The sequence below is a fragment of the Electrophorus electricus genome, chromosome 9, assembly GCF_013358815.1.
Source record: "Electrophorus electricus isolate fEleEle1 chromosome 9, fEleEle1.pri, whole genome shotgun sequence".
Classification (NCBI taxonomy): Eukaryota; Metazoa; Chordata; class Actinopteri; order Gymnotiformes; family Gymnotidae; genus Electrophorus; species Electrophorus electricus.
This window is the reverse complement of record NC_049543.1, coordinates 14,597,846-14,618,561: the sequence shown is the minus strand read 5'-3', so window position 1 is coordinate 14,618,561 and position 20,716 is coordinate 14,597,846. Positions and strand designations below refer to the sequence as shown.

The following is a 20,716-nucleotide window of genomic DNA, read 5'->3' as shown; positions in this document are numbered from 1 at the left end:
ACACACCCAATTAAACTGTGCTTGACCATTTCTTGCCCTCTATATCATTCTCTGCAGTTTACTGAGAAAGACCTGACACTGGGTAATGCCATTGTCTATTCGAAGGCCAAAACAACAACAATCTTGGTTATCAAAGATTCACTCCACCCTGACCACAGCCTCTTCTTTTAGAAGCTATGAAAAAAACACCATCACAGCTTGTGAGCACAAATCTAGCCTCTTAAAAATACTCGCCTGGAATTAAACCTAGTAGAGTTCCACAACGAGGTGTAATTTGTAAAAGGTCGTCTTTTTCTCTCAGAGTTAGAAATCTGCAGAAATAAATACATCAGTTACATTTTTAAATATGTAGGTTAGAAATCCAAGTATAAACAGCAGATATATTATCTGTGCTAATTAATAAATGTATTTAAAGTATACATTTAGTAGGCCTAAAAATATAACTCGTATGTAAATCATATCTAAATATTTTTATTTAGAGTAAATTACATGCGACATATTGAAGATTTTGATTTTTTTGGTCCGCTAACACCACACCGCCTCATCAGGAACTGTTACACTTTATTTTTTATTTATTTTTATTTATAACTTAAAAATAATCACCTGGAATGTAAACCTAGCCGAGGTCCACAACGAGGTGCAATTTGTAAAAGGACGTTTTTTTTCTCTCAGAGTTAGACATCTGGAGAAATAAATATATTAATTTATTACCCCCCATCAGTGGACCTTTAGAGCTTTATTATTAAAAATAAGACAGACAGATGAACAGACAAATGCAAAATGTATATAGAATATTTTTAAGTATTTGCCATCTGCACCATTACAGGAATGATGTGTGTGTGTGTGTGTGGTTATGTGCGAGTACATGTATGTTGGATTGTATATGTACACGTATTAGAGTGTGATATTTATCGTTTATGGATTGGCTCTGTATGGATTTTATCAAAGGTGTCCAGTCTAGATTATTGGTTCTGTTATTGATTAATTCTGAGAATTATTCTATTGATATATATATACTCTATCAATAGATTTTTCTATTGGGTGACACTAATATTATTTTTTGTTTTCCAGTTCATGAATATGTTTTTTTGTTTGTTGTTTTTTTGCAAGAATATTTTTATTATATCAATATAATAATGTTATACATAGTATCCTGTCATATTGGTTGATGATATGTCTCCTAGGAAACATAAAGATGGTGTTGGATGGATATGGTTATTTAAAGCATGGGATATGTTGGTGATGCACTATATTGGACTGTTTGCACTTGTGTAGCATGTTGTCTGTTGCACTGTTGTTTTTATGTTGCACCATGGCCCTGGAGGAACGTTGTCTCGTTTTTGTTGTGTACTTGTATATATACCTGAAATGACAATAAAACCACTTGAACTTGAACTCGAACTTGATGACGACTTGCCAAAATTGCTTGATAGGTGTGCTCTGCCACGTGGCGTGAATGTAATCGTCAACTGTGATTTGAGTAAAGTATGTACAGATTGCTGAGCTTGTGAAACCAATTTTAAACATCCAATGTGTAGTATAATGTACTCTGTATTATTTTGTACTGAATGCATTGTAGGTTAGTGTTGCTGTCATGTGGTAATTATTATTACACATTTTAATCCAAACTGCAGCGTCAGGGGCTAGTAATAAATGTTCCTCCTATTGTCTCGATGGGAGAGTAACTGTGAGATTTGATTTCACTATTATTTTGTATATCTTAGATAATAGGTTTTTTGTATTAAGAATGTTTGTTTATAAATTCTGATATGGATGTAGGTATCGGAATTGATTTTTGAACACATAGGTGATCTTAGCTGATGGTATTGTAGGAACTGGGGGCTTTCTATAGCATATTTTGGGGCTAGTTGTGGGCGTGACATGAAACAAGTCTTAGGATAAATATGTTTAAGGTTTGTAATGCCTTTTTCTATCCAAGATGTAAAGTTTAATATTTTTGTTCATGGTAAAGCCTGGATTGTTCCAAATGGGAGAATGAATAGTTCGTGCGAGTGTGGAGTTTGATATCTTGTGGAATTTCCACCAGACTGTTAGTGTCATGGCCACCTTCAAACTGTTGAAACATGGATATTTTTGAATATGAGTCTGGGCACATTTAAAACACCTGCCGCAAACATTACTGACATTATATCTTGTTTATGTGATTGACTGTGTTCGTCTAGCCACTTTTTGATTTAAAAAAGTACTTTTTGATTTATTTATTTTTTAATTTGGTAATTTTATATATAACAGCAACAACTGACATCTTAAGTTTTATGACAAAATGTGCAAACAAGCTGGCCTGAGAGGTGTGTAGTGGGATATGACTCAGTGCATCTCTGGTGCTGCTTTTGATGAGTACAGTGTCATAAGTGTGTCTGTCCAGCAGCGCAAAGAGGGGATACAGCTTCTTCTCCCAGAGGTTTCCGATAAATATGTAGATATGTGAGTATATAACAGAAAGACAGCTGTCCATCCTCATAGTCTAGGTACATGCCCACATTCCTGGGCAGTTGTGTCAGGGGCAGAGGGGTCTCAGGCATGGTGCAGGTGTACAACTTCTGGGTGTTCCTCCAGAGCACCCAGAAACCCTCACAGTGGCTTTCTCAACTTGCTCAGACTCAAATCTGAATATCGGCGTCCGAAAGGTCTTAGAGAAGAACAGAAAGCACAACACATTTGATTAAATCGTTCCAGTATAAATATGGTTATCAAACATGCTTTTAAAAATATACTTCCATGGAGATGGTGCCCTACAGGGTAGTGTTGGAACAGTGTGTACAGGCTTAGTGTCATGTTGTGGCCCCGCCCCCTCCTCAAACATCTTGGTGTGTGTGTGTTCGTCTGTGTTGCCACAACCTCTCGTGTCGTTCGCCTGTTCTCTGTTATGTGTAATCGGCTTGGGTGTATATATGTCTCGTGTGTCATAGTACGTGTGTTGGTGTTTGAGATGTGCATAGTGTTTGAGCTTTGTTGTATGTTTTGCATGTTTGCAAAAATAAAAGTGCGTTTCATCGTGCCTCGTCCCCGCATCCTGCTTATCCTCGCAACGTCACAACTAGACCACTTTAGATGTAACTTAGAACCTCCAATGACCTCTGTATGTGTTTCTTTAGTTGTATGAGCTCCACTGGAGGACTCTGAATAGTTGACAATGGAAGAGGGGTATATCAGATTCACCCCTTCTGCCTCGGTGTGACAGATTAACACACTGCATTAACGTTTAGAAATAAAAACATATGGTAAACACAGTCTAGAAAATATTACCTTGTAACAATTCATTCAGTATATGAACTGTTTTCTGTGTCCTTATGTCTATAAATTAAAAGTAATAAAACATTTAAATGATAAATAAATTACAATGAATGTATAAATGTTCACAAATAAGAAACTACATTGGTCTGCACTTTTCTCCACAGATTCAAGGAACTCATGAAAGTTGGAAGCTATAGAAACACATAATACAGAATTATAGACTGACTGATGTGTGAGCAGAAAGATCACTGTGATGTTCTCATATCTAAAGCACTCAAAGCATTGATGTTATGTAAATGAACTGTGATCTGATTGGTTTAAGGAAATAGATTCACCTACTTTGAAGTTCAAGTTTTTATCAAAAGGTTAGAACTGGTTGACTATACTTTGTCTGTCCTGCAACAGGAAATTTAAACATTTATATCCAAAGTATTACGCGATAGAAATCAATTCAAGACTACCCGTTATTGACCGCTAGATGGCGGAAGATACGAAGAAATAAATGAGTCCAGCTCCTCCTGCCCGACTTTACGGTGAGACTCTGCTTTTACGTCATTAAAACGCTAAAGAAAAAAGGCCGCCATATTTGTAGTTCCACAACGTGAAAAGGCGTCATTTTGTATGCCGAAGAATGAATAAACACCATGCCATGCCTTGAAGACGACGAAATTGCAATTTATTTAGCTAGCCATAAGAATAAGAATAGCTGTTTAATTTACATAATCACAAATATATTGCATGTACATACAGCTACATTTCAGTCGATCAAAATGTTTCACGTATTTATAACCGCAACTTTATGTTACAGTGGTCATATCAGAGATTTACCAATATAAAACGCAACAGGTGTCGTGTTCTGTAATAGAACATTTTAACATTTATATCCATATTACACATAACCAAGGTGTAATATAACCATATGTACTGAACAGACATGAACAGCCTGTGTAAAATACATGTATGTGTCTTCTACAGCAATTACTGTGCCGTGCACACCTTAAGTTTGGCATGAAGTGTTTGCTTTTTCCAAAGCAAGTAGTATTAAATTATTCTCATAGAATAAATTTCACAAAGACATGGACTTCTCAGGTTGACCGTAGAAAGATGTTTGTTTTTTTTGTATTTAATTTATTTAATGCGAATCGTATGTAGGTTACCACTGCTAAGCTTCACCACTGTCAAGGATAAGACCTCGAAAAGACGCAGAAATTTATTTTAATAACAGCTTCTGCTGATTTATTCAATAACTGTATGACACCGTTTGAGCGTACGTACCGACTGAAAACAAACTCAAATTATTAGAGACACTCTTACTGCGTCTCCACATTGAAACATATCAGTTAGTTAGCTAGGCTGGCTAACTAGCTTAGCTTTATTAGCTAGCTAAGCTAATGGCGAAGAGGATTACGTTAAAGAACCCCCGGTCTACAGTTGTGCACATACAGGAAAATTAATGAATAGCATGGTAATACACGCATTTATTTGAACAGTTATGTAGCTAATATGCATTTGTAGTATGTGCGCCTGGCGTAGAAATGAGTCTTTGTTAGCCCATTAAGGCTATCTTAGCTAGGCTAGTTCGAGCAAGCTAAGTGCTGGTTGCTATGACAACGGGCTTGGTGTATTTTGCGAGCTTGTCAGCTACATAAGACAAGTGTTTATCGCTTTACTGCTGCGGTGAACTGTTATTATTGTAACACTCTGCTAATGCCAGATGTGTAGAATAACTCACTAGTGATGTTTACTTCGAGACTTTGGCAGTTTTAAGATGGATAGAAAGCGAATGAGCCAGCTAGCTGTCCAAGCTAACATGCAACCTTCTGTACATCCCGGGTACTCCCAGCCCTTATCAGGACCTCACAGTTCCCTTTGAGAACTCCCTGGTATCACGATCATAACTTTGGACAACCAGTTGTCATTCTCAACTCATGTTTCAGATTTCTCCTTTGTAACATACGAAGGATTCGGCCCTTTCTTTCGCAGGAAGCTACCCAGGTGCTTGTGCGGTCTCTTGTGATCTTAAAGATGAACTACTGCAACTTACTACTTGCTGGTCTAGTACTACTCTAGTACTTATTGTTTATTGCACTTATCAATGTTTAAGGTAGACCTTATGTATTTCGTACTTCTTGTTAGGAACTGGTTCAAAGTGACAAGTCCTTCAGTTTCGATCTCCTCCAAGTTACCCTCTGCCCTCCGTCCTCTGTAGCCGGATCTGGGGAAGTCAAGAGACACTGACACCAAGGTAGTGAATGAAGAGAGTTCAACTTTATTGAGGAAAGCACAGAGTATATATGTGTCCTATATCTACTATCTAAATCTACAGAATGACGGGGAAAAGTGAGGCATGTTCTAAGGGTCTGTGTAGAAAGGAAAGAGACAAGGTTATTAAAAATTAGATGTTCTTGGCATGAACGACCCACGAGCTGTTCCCGTACCCGCCATGAGGTACTCCTGTGCTTAAAGAGAGACAGGGAGAGAAAGAAAGAGAAAGGGAGGGGTAAAGGAGACAAGAAGAAGGAGTGGAAGACCTCGGGCGACCAGCTCGCGGTCAAGCCGCCATGTCATGGCTGATAGGCAGAGACCTTGTGTTGGGTGCCTGAAGACAGAAAGGCTCCAGTATCTAACAATAATAATAATAACAATAGATGTAATATATATATAATAAATGTTATCTCATACTCAAGGTCGCTTCACATAATTCATACGACATAGAACAGTTAACAAATGAAAAAACAGAAACCCTAGAGACAGGAGTCACTGCTGAATAAAAACAAACCATAGAGGGCATGAGTTCATGCTGGATTTACATTTAGCTGACACATTTTTATCCAAAGCAACTTACAATTATGACTGAGTACAACTTGAGCAATTGAGGGTTAAGAGCCTTACTCAGGGGCCCAGCAGTGGTAAGCTGGCAGTGGGGGGGCTTGAAGCAGCAGCCTTCTGATACCTTAACCACTGAGCTACCACTGGAAAAAAAAAAAAAAAGCTAACCCTAGCAGACCAGCTGTACTGTCCATCCTGCTCTCCAATGTCTGTTCCCTGGTCAACAGGTCAACTCTAGCATAGCACCCAACGCGAGTGTAGAGACTGTTGTGCTTTAGTTTTCACAGAACTGTGGCTCAGTGACAGAATTCCTGACACTGAGGTAACAAAATGAAATTATTTATGTAATAATATGATGGCAGGAAGTGTAAAAGACAAAATTAAGCTGCATGTAGACATCTGAAAATCGGTAAGCAGGTAATTGTTTTATTCCTTAGAAATGTTATCTCGAAAAATGTACTGTACTTTAAGAATATTGGTTGTTATAAAGTGATTTATTTGAGTATGCCAGTGTGGATTCTCCCGCGGGCCCGCTAGGGGGCGAAGTGCAGCATAAAGTTGGCCCTAAGATGCAGTAACCGTTAGTGAGCAAAGATAGCCATCAAGCTAGGATAGCTAACGTTAGCTAGTTAACTATTCATCCCATTAAATCACGCTTTTAATACTGTAAATGCTGTAATAATGTAAATAATTGTATATTTCCTCATTTATACATTTTGTAGCAGAATTATGATCGTAGCTAGTCCATGCTAGAAGCCACTGAAGCAACGCTTAGCTTCCAGCTCATAGCTGCCCCCAAACAACTCCACACACACATCAGCTAAAATAAGCCTCTTTTATTCCATGATGTCTAAAGGTATCGGCGATCAAATCATTTATATGGCTGCATAAGTTTCACCAAACGGCGTCAAACTATTTATCTGCCTAACGGAAACGCAGTTTGACAGTTCAGACCTTTAAATGGTTAAAGGGTCTAACCTAGGTTAGCTATTTTAGCTACCTAACGAGGTAAGATAAGGAACGGGGTGTTTGCAGTTGTTCATTTTTACACCTTCCTGTGTGGTCCGTTTTCAGATATTACAGTTACGTTAACAATATTGTGAAAATTGTAAAGGATACTTTATTCATGTCCTCATTGTTAAAAATTGTATCGCTTTATCACAGCGATAAGCTAGTTAGCTAGCTAATAGTTGAGGTCAGCGAGTGTCTAACTCGGGCTATAAACCATTCCTTGTGGAACCATTTCATTGTTCATCTTTCAACTTTGATCGTTTAGGTGCTGGTAGTTTGTTAGCTAGCTAACTGTTCAGAAATAGAAAACCTACTTTTGTATGATTTAGAGACCCAAATTCACAAACCTGTGGGTTTTCAAATTTATCGTTCTCTCTAAATAAGCAAAATGAGGTAAGCCATTACTACAGCTATCGGACTGTTTGAACTACAATATTCGACTGTTCATTTATTGTTAGTTAGATTAAATTAACTTTCATAAACATTCTTAATTAATAGAATGTGTTTTTTTAATGACTGATTAACTGTGTATATTTAACAGGAAGCTATTTATATAAAGTTTCAAGTTTGGTTTATTTGTCACATACATTTATTTGTCACTTTCATTTTTAGGCTGTAAAATGAAAGATCCTTGCTCACAATTTTATATTATATATATATATATATATATATATATATATATATATATATATATATATATATATATATATATATATTACACACACACACTCCCTATTCAATGGGAAGAAACCAGTTCATGTCATTGTGAATTGCTGGTTCTGTAATCAAAACACTGAGGTTCCATATGGGAACAGAAACTCCTGGGACTGTCCATTCTGTGTGCAGTACAATGGCTTCTAAGAGGTATTGCTGTATTTGAGATGTGGTGAGGACATATTTTAGTGAAAGTCTTCCAATGATGCACCCTTAACTGAACCATTTTATGCTGTTGCTGCTGTTAAAAAAATGCAGAATGGTGATTATAACGAACCGATCCTTGCACAATATATGGAGCACCTCAACCATGGGGTATCAGCTGGTGTCCCTGTGCTTGATGCACCCAAGACTCAACCAGACACTGAAGATCAAGCAGCTGGCTTCCTTCACTCCCAGAAAGGAAGTAGGTTTTCCATTTGAACTGTTGCCTTCTTAGTTAAGACATATGCAGGGTTGATTGCAGTGCCAGAGTTGTGAAACTATGCAAGGTAATGCATGTCCAGTGCTGGAATTAAGATCATAGCTGTAAATAGTCTCTGACTTGGGCAGAGATTGTGAGTGGGTCTTCAAGGGCAAACAGGATCTGATGGCCCACATGTAGTTTGACATTATTCCTAAATAACTAAGTTGACATGGCTATTTGAAAGAAGCTGATCATGTAAGCAGCAAAGACAGAATATCATTCTCTGACTAAGGATTTAGTTGACTCATGTTTAGCCCAACTAAACTGTGGTCCTGGCTGATTTTAGTTGGACTATTGAGCCACTGACTCATGCACAGAGTTCTCTGAGTATTTTGCAGTTTCTTACTGTACTGAGTTCTTACTGAGTATAACACCAACTTTGATGCATTTGTTTTCTTTTCACTGAACAAAGCCTTCAACCTTGACTGTGGTGACATGAATTCCAGATCTGCAGAGTGTTTTTTTCAGTAATGCATCTTCTGCCCGTGCATTTTGATTGCAGTGTTAGGAGGTCATAACTGCTAATCAGAACTTTGGACAAGAGGGCTTATCCTCATGGCTCACTGATATTCATGTAAAACAACAATCAATCTTTTCTTATTTATTTTTTTCCAGTTGTAACAAACCGTTCTGCTGTTTTTTAACTTCTGTCAAATTTTTAATGGTTGTATAGGACAATTACGATGGAAATTGAGGTGTACAAGCGCCACCTTGAACAGACCTACGAGTTGTGCGTGCCTGTCAGACCGCTGAGCAGTATGACATCCAGCCCCAGAACCAGCAGCTGCGGGCCCTGCTTTTCAACCACCAGTTCAGATGCAGCCAAGGTGCGGACAAAGCATTCATTAAGGTGAGTAATTATTGTCAATGGTTGTCTTAGAATAGTGCTGAAGTGCTTAAGATACTTTTTGGCGATTCCATAGCCAAGAATTCTCAAGGTCACAACTAGCTGCATTCCTGTTGGGTGTGAATGACAGTTGCTCCTTCCCGGTTGATACAAAGTGACGATAGAAAAAAAGGCGTACACGGAACTGGTAGTGAACACTGTCCTTCAAGTGCATATAAGTGCATACAGTATTTGAGCCTGCAATCCAGTTCATTACCCTGTCCAACAGGCTCCCAGGTTCCCCTCCACATCTTCCTTGTCAGAGATGAAAATTGATATAAAACAAATGGGGAACAGTTGAAATGACTGAGCCAATACACTGCACATTTCACCTTGAATACTTTTGGTTACTTTTTTGTTCCTGGCTACCATGCTTTTTTAAGCATTGATTATATCAAACACTGATTTATCTAAGATAAGCAAAGACCTGTTCTCTCTTGCTGCATTTTGTTGGGTTTTTTGTTTTTTTTTTTCCAAATGAAGCTGTTGTTTTCCTTTTTGGTGGGTTTCATACTATCCATACCAGCTTCCAGGTTTCTCTCCTTTTACATACCAAGCAATCAGCTTCCTTTCTCTTTGCTACAGAGCACCTCTTTTCTGTCCACACCTGCTTGGCTGGTAGCTCTCAGAAGCCTTGCCTTCCTCACCTGTGCTTTTCTGGTTGCGGTGGCCATATGTGGGTCTGGATGTGACTCTGGAGACACATCCTCTCTCCACAACAGCCCGCACACTCTCAGCGGGGGAATCATCCCACCCAAAGAAGCCCACCAAAGTGACATTGAAGCCAAAGCAAAGAGCATCACCAAAACTATGCAAATGTGGAATGACCTGGTGGGTATTCTGCCAGAGAGAGGCAATAGAGAATATCAAGCTGATCTGGTAGTCTGGAAGCAACCACCAGATGGCTGTTGCTTCTGTTGGCCTTTTGACTTCCATCAACATCTACTCAGGCAGTAAAAAGAAATGGTGTACTGGGAGGTAGTAAATCTTGCTAATCAGTACTTGTTTTTGGCCTGTGAAAATACAAACAAACAATACACATATTCAAACACTTCTGAACTACAATTGCTTATCAGGATTTACACAGGCTTATGTTCTTAATAGCTCTTTGCTTACAACTTCATCAAAGCGGTTTTGTTCTACAGTATGTGCAAAGTCTACTTTCCCACACAGTTCACATCAGTCTTGATTCGTCCTGCTGGTTCTTCATGTCTGTGAATGTGAAAAATCAAACTTTTTTGCTTGGCTTCAAGCAGTGATCCTTTGATTGTATCATTCATGATTCATTTAGGATTACAACCAAGTGGTTCAATATCCAGCTAGAGGTGTACTCAAGTGAGGTAATAAAATGAAATTATTAATGTAATAATATGATGGCAGGAATTGTAAAAGACCAAATTAGGCTTTTGAAGTAAGCAGGAAGTGAGAATGACCAAATATGGCCTCTGTGGCAAGTCCCGCATTGAGGCCAGGATACCACCTAAAGATACAATTTTAATAAAAAATGGTTTTGTAACTTGATGAAAATGTATAAAGATTGAACCCACCTGAGACTGTTAGACATTCTGTGGACAATACCTCGTCTGTATGCAACATTGAGCTCAGAATAAAGATGGCACCGGCTATTCCCTTCAATTAATTACTTTATTTTCTATTTAAAGTGTACTTGAGAAAAGGACTGGAATGTGGGCAAAAATCTAGGAACCACACAAGAATGTCTGGAGATAAAAATTCAAGGCTGCATAGCCATACCTTAATGTGAGAGATCCTCCATTTCAGAGTCTGCTGTGTGAGAGTCCTGTGCCTTTTTTCTCTAGCTTGGAATAGGACTGTTGCTTCTGCTTCTTAAGGTTTTCAATCAACAAGGACGGTGGCTCCACCTGCAATGAACCATGAGCTTGTTATATTGAACTGCACAAGACAGTAAATTAACTCTTGTATTCATTCTGTATGAAGTGCGCCTCACTTGAGATGTCAGCCAAAGTTTAGCAGTAAATATGGTTATCTGCAGTTGTGTTGCTATTGATAGACATCTTCAGCTAAAAATAAGTCTTCCTTGACCCTACTACACCAAGCCCAGATACAACACAGACATGCATGTGCTGTAGTTGGCTTCAAAACATTCAATGAACTTGTCAGCAACATGGTCCAGATTCCTGCAGCATGTGACATGCGTCTGCACGCATCCTGCCCCCACAGTCTCTGCCTGGCTCCCCCCACCCTCCTCCACCCCCAGTTTGCTCTCTCATCCTGCCCACCAGCAGCTAATGTCCGCCGCCGCAGCGCAGCACCTCCCACTGTATGCTGCATGCTCCTCTGTGTGCCTGTGGTAAAACCTCGCCAAGTTTAGTGTTCTAGCCACTGCACTCCCCTCCCCAACTCACACATCAATCTCAGAGGCAGATGGATTCCTGTCTCCCAGCCGCATCCCAGCTTTTTGACCTAGTACACATACTTGGATAAATGTTCTCTGTGAATACAAAACAGCAACATTTGTCTAGTGTACCGGAGACCTCTTGGAAGTTTTGTAGACAGATGAGGCCGGGCTGTGCTAGCTGAGAGAGACGATATTTGAGCTTGAATCTGACTAGCACATGCACAGAAGCATAGGGTATTATGAAGGCTCTGCATGATATCGTGACCCAAGGTTGAGCTTACAGTAGGTGGCCATATTGCCTCATATCAAGGGCAGTGTACGTTGGAAGACCATAGCAGAGACGTGTGACCGAACTATGTGCACGAGCGCATAACATGCCGCATTCCTTGTTTTCTCCCATTTTTGAGTGAAGCTAATTGATAGTGCCATCTGCCATCTCCTTTTAGAAAGCCAGTGCAGTGCCTTGGCTGTTGATGTGAGTTGTTTTGTCAAAGGAAAGAATTGAAAATGTGAGCGGTGATCTCCATGTAATACTTAGGCTTTAATGCCCTTTACCACTCATTCAGTGCTTGTCTGTGTTTATGTTTTCAGTGTTACAGTGTGATTTTATTTAGGTGAAATTTGTTTTCAGTCTATCTGCAGTAGTGCACTTAAAGGGCCAGGAAGGTTAGTGGAACACATTTGCTCTGCCTCTGACCTCACAATTCCACTGTAACAACAGTGTTCAATTCCGTCATTTAAAAAAACAACAAACTTGTTTTGGTTTAAATTTGTTTAAAGATTTGTTTAAATTGTGTGTGCCAGTGTATCTGAGCGTGTTACAGTCTCTCTGACCCTTCACACCCATTAGTGCGTTCTTCCACTAGCTTCTCTCTCGTTCCTGCTTCAATATTCAAGGGAGGATTGAGATCCATTCAGGTAATTTTGCAGTCTTCAAAAAATGCATTGAAAGACATTCCAGTAGCTCAGTGGTGCACCTGCGCTCCACTCTGCTCCCCAGTTCGGAGGATGCCAGCACCTATGTTTAGTCTTTTATGTTTAGTCTTTTTTAGTCTGTTTCTCTTTATTTCCTTTGGACTCCAGTGCTTTTTAATAATCTGTTTTGGACATGGTATGGCTGCTCCATTACCCAGGAGCCCATACAAAGGTTCATTTCTGCCTGCCTGCATAACTGCTGGAGGGAGGATTTTATGTCCAGAAAATGTTAAGATGGCAACAGCTCGGTGGGAGACAGTATGTGAGAATCACCTCTTAGGCTCATTTTACTGTTTCTCATGTAGAAGGAATTCCCTCACTATGTTCCCATTCTGAGCATCAAAGCCAACTGGGATGGGGGTTTGTCACATTCTGAATTCTAGCTCATGTCATATTTTGTCAGCATTGGCTTTGATAGACTCAGGTTATCGGTACAAATTTACATTCAAGATTAGTTGTCTTTTACATATATATCCCCTCTCCTGCAATAATGGCTAATTAGCTGCATCCATCATTGTAATTGTTTAATTTTTCATGCTAGTTCATTCACCCTTGTATTAGTGCCATGCATGTGAAACAGACTCTTGAAAGGTTTTCTTTTTGTATCTTGCATGCCTAGCATAATAGGACATTCAAAATCCCTTGAAAATTTTAAACTTTTTTTTTTTATGTATATATCTCCTCAACATTCCCAGTACAACTGCTGTAGAGTCCACGACTCAACTCTTGACTAAAGTCTTCACTCCGAGCGTCTGAGCCGGCTGCTGCGGCATACGCCACGCTGCTCTGTGACCCTCACTCTCCACTCCTCTCCTCTCCCAGCTTTTCCAGCTCCCTCAGATGCAGACAGCCCAGCCTGCCGTTCCAAGTAACAGCGCTTCCTTTCGACCCGTGTCCAGCCAGCCATGCTATGTTAGCACTGTGAGTTTCCAAAAGCTGCTGCTGAACTGCTGTCAGAAGGAGTTTGAGAAGGACAAGGTCAACGATGATGTTTTGGAGAAGCTGCGGCACCAGCTGGAAGCGGCCACTTCAGTAAGCAGCACTCCTGTCTAGTTTACCCGACTCACCAACCCACAGATCAGGAGAAAGGGGACTGAAATCGGCAGCAGTGCTGGGAGGCGGCCTGGTCGTTATCGGGTCCAAACGCGCTGTTTCTTGCTTTTGTCTTTGTTCTGGTTACTCCTCGCAAGGCCAGCGAGCGGGAGAGGCTGGAGGAGGATCTGGAGGAGGCGAAGGACAAGGCCCACAGGAGGTCCATCGGTAACATCAAGTTCATCGGGGAGCTGTTCAAGCTGCACATGCTGTCAGAGGCCATCATGCACGACTGTGTGGTCAAGCTGTTCATGAACCACAGCGAGGAGAGCCTGGAGCGTCTGTGCCACCTCCTCACAGCCATCGGCAAAGACCTGGACTTGGAGAAGGCCAGGGTAAGCAGGCCGCGGGCCTGGTCTGGGTTGATTTAATATTCTCAGCAGATGCTCAGCACTTGCATCGGTTTATCTTTAGTATGTCATGTAAAGGTTTACGGCGCATGTGTACATGAGTGCTAGTGTGCAGTGCAGCGACTGTGCGGATTTTGTCCAGATTTGGTCTGTGTTGCGTTTTTCACAACAAGTACTTTACACATCGAAACTGGATGAAGAAGTTTTGGATATTGTATATTGACTGTCAATTTTGTCTCTAGTAGGAACAGCAGTTGTGATGTTGACAGTTCAGTCACCAACTAGTTTGACAGTTATTTGTGTTCAATTTTCCTGGTCTTTTTTTATTGTATATTTTTTTCTCCATGCACGCTTTTAACCAAAAAACAAGCATGTTGAAATGTTGTCTATAAAGGTTTTGCTGTCAGTGTTTTCTGTTGCTTGCCTGTTGCCTGCACTCTGACTACAGGGTAGCCAACTAATTAGGATCATCATCTATAGTGCGACTAGCATGCTGTGCTGATATCAGTGTATTATTAGGCCTTGGCAATGATTTTAAAAGTGTCCAAGTTCATGTTGTTGAGTGAAGTTGTTAGTGTGGTTGTTAGCTCTGCTCCTACTGCAGCTGACAAAATGAAAGGCTTTTATTCAGGACTGGTCAGCTGTTAGAAGGTTTTGCTCTCACAGCCTCCTCCACGTTTGCCTGCTGCTGCACCCTGGATTCCCCAAAGCCAAGTGCAGCTGATGACAGCACAGCTACACCCACAGTGGCAGTGAACTGCTTTACAGCACTGACCAACGTGCAAGGCAGCAGGGTTTACATAAGTCATAAACGTCTTGCGACATGAGTTCAGCTGAGAGCACACCTGATCGAATCGAAAGGTGAAGAATATCTGAAATTTGTCGACGTTTCTCTTACACACTCTCTCTCTCTCTCTCTCTCTCTCTCTCTCTCTCTCTCTCTCTCTCTCTCTCTCTCTCTCTCTCTCTCTCTCTCTCTCTCTCTCTCTCTCTCTCTCTCTCTCTCTCTCTCTCTCAGCCAAAAATGGATCACTACTTTAAATATATGGAAAAGACAGTGAAGGAGAGGAGGGGTTCCTCACGCATTCGGTTCCTGCTCCAGGACGTCATCGACCTGCGACTGGTTAGAGACTCTGCCTGTGTTTGTGTGTTTGTGTTTGCCATTCCAGCGCATGGTGATGCAAAAGTATGCATCTGCTGATTTTGCTTTTCTAGCATAACTGGGTGTCGCAGCGAGCTGACCACGGGCCCAAGACCATCGAGCAGATCCATCAGTAGGCCAAACTTGAGGAGCAGAGGAAGGTGCACCAGCAGCTGCTGTCCAAGCACAACAAGAGGCAAAGGTGTGGCCCTCAATTCCGTGACAGCCTTTTTCACCTGGCTGTGTGAGGCCGAGGACAAGTCCAAGGACAATTGACAGGAGGATGGACACATTTGCCAACGTGTGCTAAAAGACAATACAATAATTCAAAACAATAATAAAACTGTGTGACAAAGAAACAAGTTCTGACTCTAATGTATTTTTGCTTTTTCCTTTATGAACTGCAGACAAAACTATATTTAACATTTGCAGATGTTCAAAAGAAAAGACAGAGGTGAATATAGAAATAATATTATTTATTTTTATTTTATTCTTCCTTGGCTTCTCCTGAATTCAGATAGGCTCTGCCCATTAGATTTCACTTTTTTTGTTTGTTTGGGTTTTTCCTAGGATTTTCACACCAATCTGAGTGAAATTGGTGTCAAAATATTTGCAAGAGTCTGAATCTCAATAATTATTTAAACAAAAACCTGACATAAAAAATACAGCTGTCCTATTTCAGTCTAATATTAGTAGTAGAAAGTAGTAGTACAAAGGTCAGGCTTTAACTTTAACTTTAACTAGCTGTAACTCCTGAACGACATGTTCAGATTTCATGAAATTTAAAAGACTTATACCAGTATTGACTTTGAGGTAGCTTACCAAATGTAGCAGTTTTGTCAATATGGGGCATTATAATATGCAAATAACTGTTTCTCAACAACTACTCTTCTGATAAAGATGAAATTTTGCATACTGCTTCTGTAAGCAAGCTGGAGGATTGCTAATGCTGAGTCAAACATTGGCTAATGTTTTTCAGGTAATTGACTAATCATTTTTCAGTGGGCTTCAAAGGATGTAATGTAATTTAGTAAGAACTGGCTTCAGTGGACTGCTACAATGTTGATTCTTGTAGAAATTACTTTGAATTTAACTATCCTACTGCTTTTTATGTTGCTGATTAACTGTAACACACTAGTTGTAGGACCTTTCTCCAATCTTCACAAATTTGGTAGCAAAATATTGATGAGACTGAAACATGTTGATATTTGTATGGAGTATGGCCCCTACATACCTATCAATCCTTCCAAGGTGTACTGATTCATTCAAAACAGCTGAAAAAAAATTAAGACTTCTTTGAGTAATTCTTATGAAACTTGACATGAGTATTGATTTATGGACTTTGAGCTAGCATGGCAATTATAGGACATTTTTGCCAACAGAGCCCCTCTGACATATGAAAAGGTATTTAAAAAAAGAAAAATGAGTCAATCCCATTGTGTACCAATTGTGCATGAGAAATGCAGTTTATACAGTGCAATACTTTGTGACTATTCCATAAAAAAGTTCAATACGTTTCGTAAACCTTTTTTTAGCCTGATTTTTGATACCTAAATTAGTTGGGCAAATGCACCTTTCAAACAAGTCAGTGACCTTTTGATCTAGAGATACCTTTTAAATGTAAAAAATGCAGATCTTCTTATAAATAATTATCAAAAATATGTGTATTTAACTATCAATCCCCAAGAGCAGGATTTTTATTAATAGGCTAAAACTTAGCCATAGAGTGTTAGATTATCACCAAACTTCAATGGTGTATATGAACATACTGTGAATGCAAGTACATTTGGGGTGAACTGACCTGGGGGAACTATATTTCTTAGTCATGTCGAATCAGAAAAAAAAAAAAAAATTTATATATAAAGCAATTCAGCAGAGAAAATTGAGAGATTGGTTTCAAAATACAACATTCCTGGAAACAAAACCTCAAAACCAACCACAAAGGCTGGTGAACTTAATATGGGACGTCATCAGCAACCAAGTTGTGCAGATGTGATAAAATGATTGGACCCCTTAATTGCCACCTGCAGCTATAATAAATGTAATTCTAATGTATGTCATGAATTCCCAAGATGAAGGAAGTTAGACATTTCAATAGCAACACACCTCCCTTGATGGAATGACTGGGTACAGAAACTAGTTGACCAGAAAGGCCAGAAAAATAGCACAACCACAGCCTTCAAACCAGATAACAAACCTGCTTAATGCTGACAAAGTTTTTTTTTTTTTCAAATACAAAATACAGACTCACTCTCAATAAATAACCATTTGATGAACTAATGCAGAATATAAATTAAGACAGTGACACAAGCTTTACTGTAGTTACTAAGCATTTAGGTTTGGGTGTTTTTAGGACTTGGTGGGATGGTTACGAGAAAATATTGGCATATTAGATAAGCAGAAAAATACTATGGATGGGTTCAACACATGATGTGTGGACTCGTTTGACTTTGTATCTATTGGATCATGCCAATAACTGTTGAAAAGAAAAATGACCACCTGAATGCTAAAACATTTAATGGAAATAAATGTCTTATGCAATACGAGAATTATGGAAATCGGGTCATCTTTGGAATAGAGAGGAGCGTTAGGCACATACTAATAATATTAATACATTTTTAGAGACACACAATATCCCTCATGTAGTTAGTACAAACTCGCTAGACCTAATGGTACAGAACCTGTTATTAATACAAACCCACTAGACCTAATGGTATAGATCCTGTTATTAATACAAACCCACTAGACCTAATGGTATAGATCCTGTTATTAATACAAACCCACTAGACCTAATGGTATAGATCCTGTTATTAATACAAACCCACTAGACCTAATGGTATAGATCCTGTTATTAATACAAACCCACTAGACCTAATGGTATAGATCCTGCTATTAATACAAACCCTCAGCAAAACGCCATCAGAGGCACAGACCAAAAGGGTCAGGAAATAATTGGAGACAGCAACAGTACTAAAATAAAGCAAGTCTAAAATCAAAAGCAGACAGAGACAAAAAACAGGTAGCAAAGAAAACACCGGGAAAAAAAAGTTTTAGAAATGCCCACAATGAAAGGATGGCAAGACTCCACAAAGATAGGGGTTTAGGCCTGGGTAATGACTGTAGACTAATAGGTAGACTCACCTCTGAACCAGTTCTGGAAACGGTTAGAATTCAGAGGATCTTTGGCGGTTATAGCTGGTGGTGCATCCAGGTTGATGAATGAGGGCAGACCTGACACTGAAAAGCTGTCAAATGGCTAAAACAAAACAAAACGTTTTAACTCATCTTAAGTGTGCAGCACCAAACAACAATCACTTTCCTTCTATAAGCCGATTTATCATTATTCAGGGGTGACAAGCTGCAGAAACCTCAATAGTTTCATCACATCAAATTCATGTTACCTATCCTGCTTACACTACATGATTATCACTGTGTTAACTATCTGCTAGATAAAGTAAATTCATTCACCTGGTCACCAAATTTAACTTGGGCTGATAAACGACATTATTGAATATTGTCATAATTTTTAAATTTGTGACAATATAATGCAAATGATTGTTCTGTTGATTTGTGTCACATATCAAGACCACTTTTTAAAGATTTTGCCTTTATTTAATCATTTTCTTGTACAAGCTTTTTCATCTGTGGCTAGTTAACATGTATACGGTAGAAAAGATTGCATTTGAATATAGCCCACACCAACACAAAATTGATACATTTCTTAAAAAGAAACTTAAAGACATAACAGATTTTTCAGTCTGGCAAAGCATGCTGCAGTCTGTGCAGATGAAGCAGAGACTCTGGTACCAGTGACCTCCTCTCCAGTAGACAGTGAGAATGGACGAGCTTGATCAGAAAAAGGGGATCAATATGCCAGTTAGACAGTGTTTTGGTTTCCAACCAAATGGACAACACGGCAAACTTGTTTAATTAGCAAACTTGTTTAGTGTTACATAAAATAAAAATAAATAAAATCTCAACTCGGTGTAACTTCTTTCATTTAAATTCACTGGGCAAGTGTCACGATCAGTCCCTTCCATGTCTTGTGTTTTGTTCCATTCCATAGTTTTGTTTTGTCCTCACATTGATTGCTTACACCTGTCGCTCATTTCTAGTTTTGTGAATTTCATGTATTTAAACCCTCTTGTGTGCCTTGGTCATGGCTGTTAATTGTTTCATTGATGTTTGACTGTTTGAAGGTTGTTTCTTTGTACTTCATGCCTTTGTGTTTCCCAGTCCTGAGTGTTCCCTTGTCTTAGTTATAGCCTGTTTCCCTAGTTTGCCTTCGTGTGTTTTTGCTTTGTAATGTATCCCAGTACTCTCCGTGTCGGCTCTATGACCCCGGACCGTATAAACGACTCTGATTTTGGATTTGCACAGATGCTTTATTCAGAAAAACATGAGTATATACAGATGGCAAAGCAGATGAGTTAGTGGAAATATGTAAATTATATAGCAAGTGCGACATATTCAGACATGATAGAATAGGCAGTATCAAAAACGATACAGTTTATCACTACAAGTCTATAAGGATAGACTGTTTACAGAAAAGGGAGTCACAGTGTAGGAAATTCTAACAAGAGGGATGTTCCAGCAGTAAACATACAGATAAATTAATATTCCATAATGACAGTAGGGATGGGTGTTACGTGGCACTGAGAAGTGAATGTTGATAATGAGACAATTTCATCATTATCAGGAGGCCTGATTCATACTGGAAACAGTAGAGGATCACAGACCACATACATTTACTCATTATTTCTGGTAAGAACATTTCTGGTAATTGATCAAGTTGTATTCTGTCATAATTGTAAGTTGCTTTGGATAAAAGCATCAGCTAAATGCCATAAATGGAAATTTAAGTGATGAGTTCTGGTTTCAGCTCTATGATCAGTAAATACTGTATATGACTTAAGAACACAGAAGAATACACTTCATTTATCCCAGAGTAGAATGTTCCCTGACTAGGAACTGAGCCCTGTTCATAGGGACTTACTTGAACTTGAACTTGAACTGTTCATAGGGACTTACAGTACTGATATACCTGAAACTATTTGCGGTCAACTTCATGATATATTTTTCCATTAACAAAAAAACTATATTTTACACACTCATGACAACCTATTAAAAGTACATTAACATCACCAGATTTCAAAGCGCTTGTCCGAGATGAAGAGCTGTCTGTCTGTAATTCTGTTGTTGAAGAGTCTGTAAAATCAAAACAGGCTTTTAAATTTTAAACTCAAATAAATACAGCCTTATTTTACATGTCTAAACACACACACACACACACAGTTACCTCACAGTGTGAATATTGTTGTTGGTGGAGACAGTATCATAGATCCTCTTTGCTGACACGTCAGTGATGTCATTGTGACTGAGGCTGAAATTATATGGATTATTGTTACCACATTGTTCAGGATTCCCAAACACACCTCCCTCTACTAAATCACAATGTAATAGTATAAGAACCTGTAGGTTTACATTTCAATGAATTAAATGAATTAATGAATGAATAAACAAATGATTGAATTAGCAAATGGATGAATAAGCAAAGAAATAAATAGTATATTTGTGTCAGTGGACCTGAGCCATTAATGGAAAGATAATTATGCACTTT

At 39.1% G+C, this 20,716-nt stretch overlaps 2 protein-coding genes across 6 annotated transcripts in view; one reads left to right on the top strand and one right to left on the bottom strand.

Annotated features, from left to right (window-relative positions):
• The first annotated feature begins 12,747 nt into the window (after positions 1-12,747).
• Positions 12,748-15,233, top strand: LOC118241996 (eukaryotic translation initiation factor 4 gamma 3-like). Its single transcript, XM_035530038.1, has 5 exons — positions 12,748-12,771; positions 13,336-13,545; positions 13,704-13,940; positions 14,974-15,078; positions 15,171-15,233. The coding sequence occupies exons 1-5, from the start codon at positions 12,748-12,750 to the stop codon at positions 15,231-15,233; spliced, it is 639 nt and encodes a 212-aa protein (XP_035385931.1).
• A 4,227-nt stretch (positions 15,234-19,460) lies between these two features.
• LOC113569091 overlaps positions 19,461-20,716 on the bottom strand; it is a 251,840-nt gene continuing 250,584 nt past the window's right edge. For 4 of the 5 annotated variants that reach the window (XM_035529662.1, XM_035529665.1, XM_035529666.1 and 1 more), the window contains 2 exons: positions 20,396-20,479; positions 19,461-20,304 (listed from right to left, as the gene is read on the bottom strand). In XM_035529662.1, coding sequence (XP_035385555.1) covers positions 20,238-20,304; positions 20,396-20,479 — 151 coding nt within the window. In that variant the 3' untranslated portion in view covers positions 19,461-20,237. Of the gene's footprint in view, positions 20,323-20,395; positions 20,480-20,716 lie in introns of all 5 variants that reach the window. The other variant, XM_035529663.1, reaches the window with a different exon arrangement.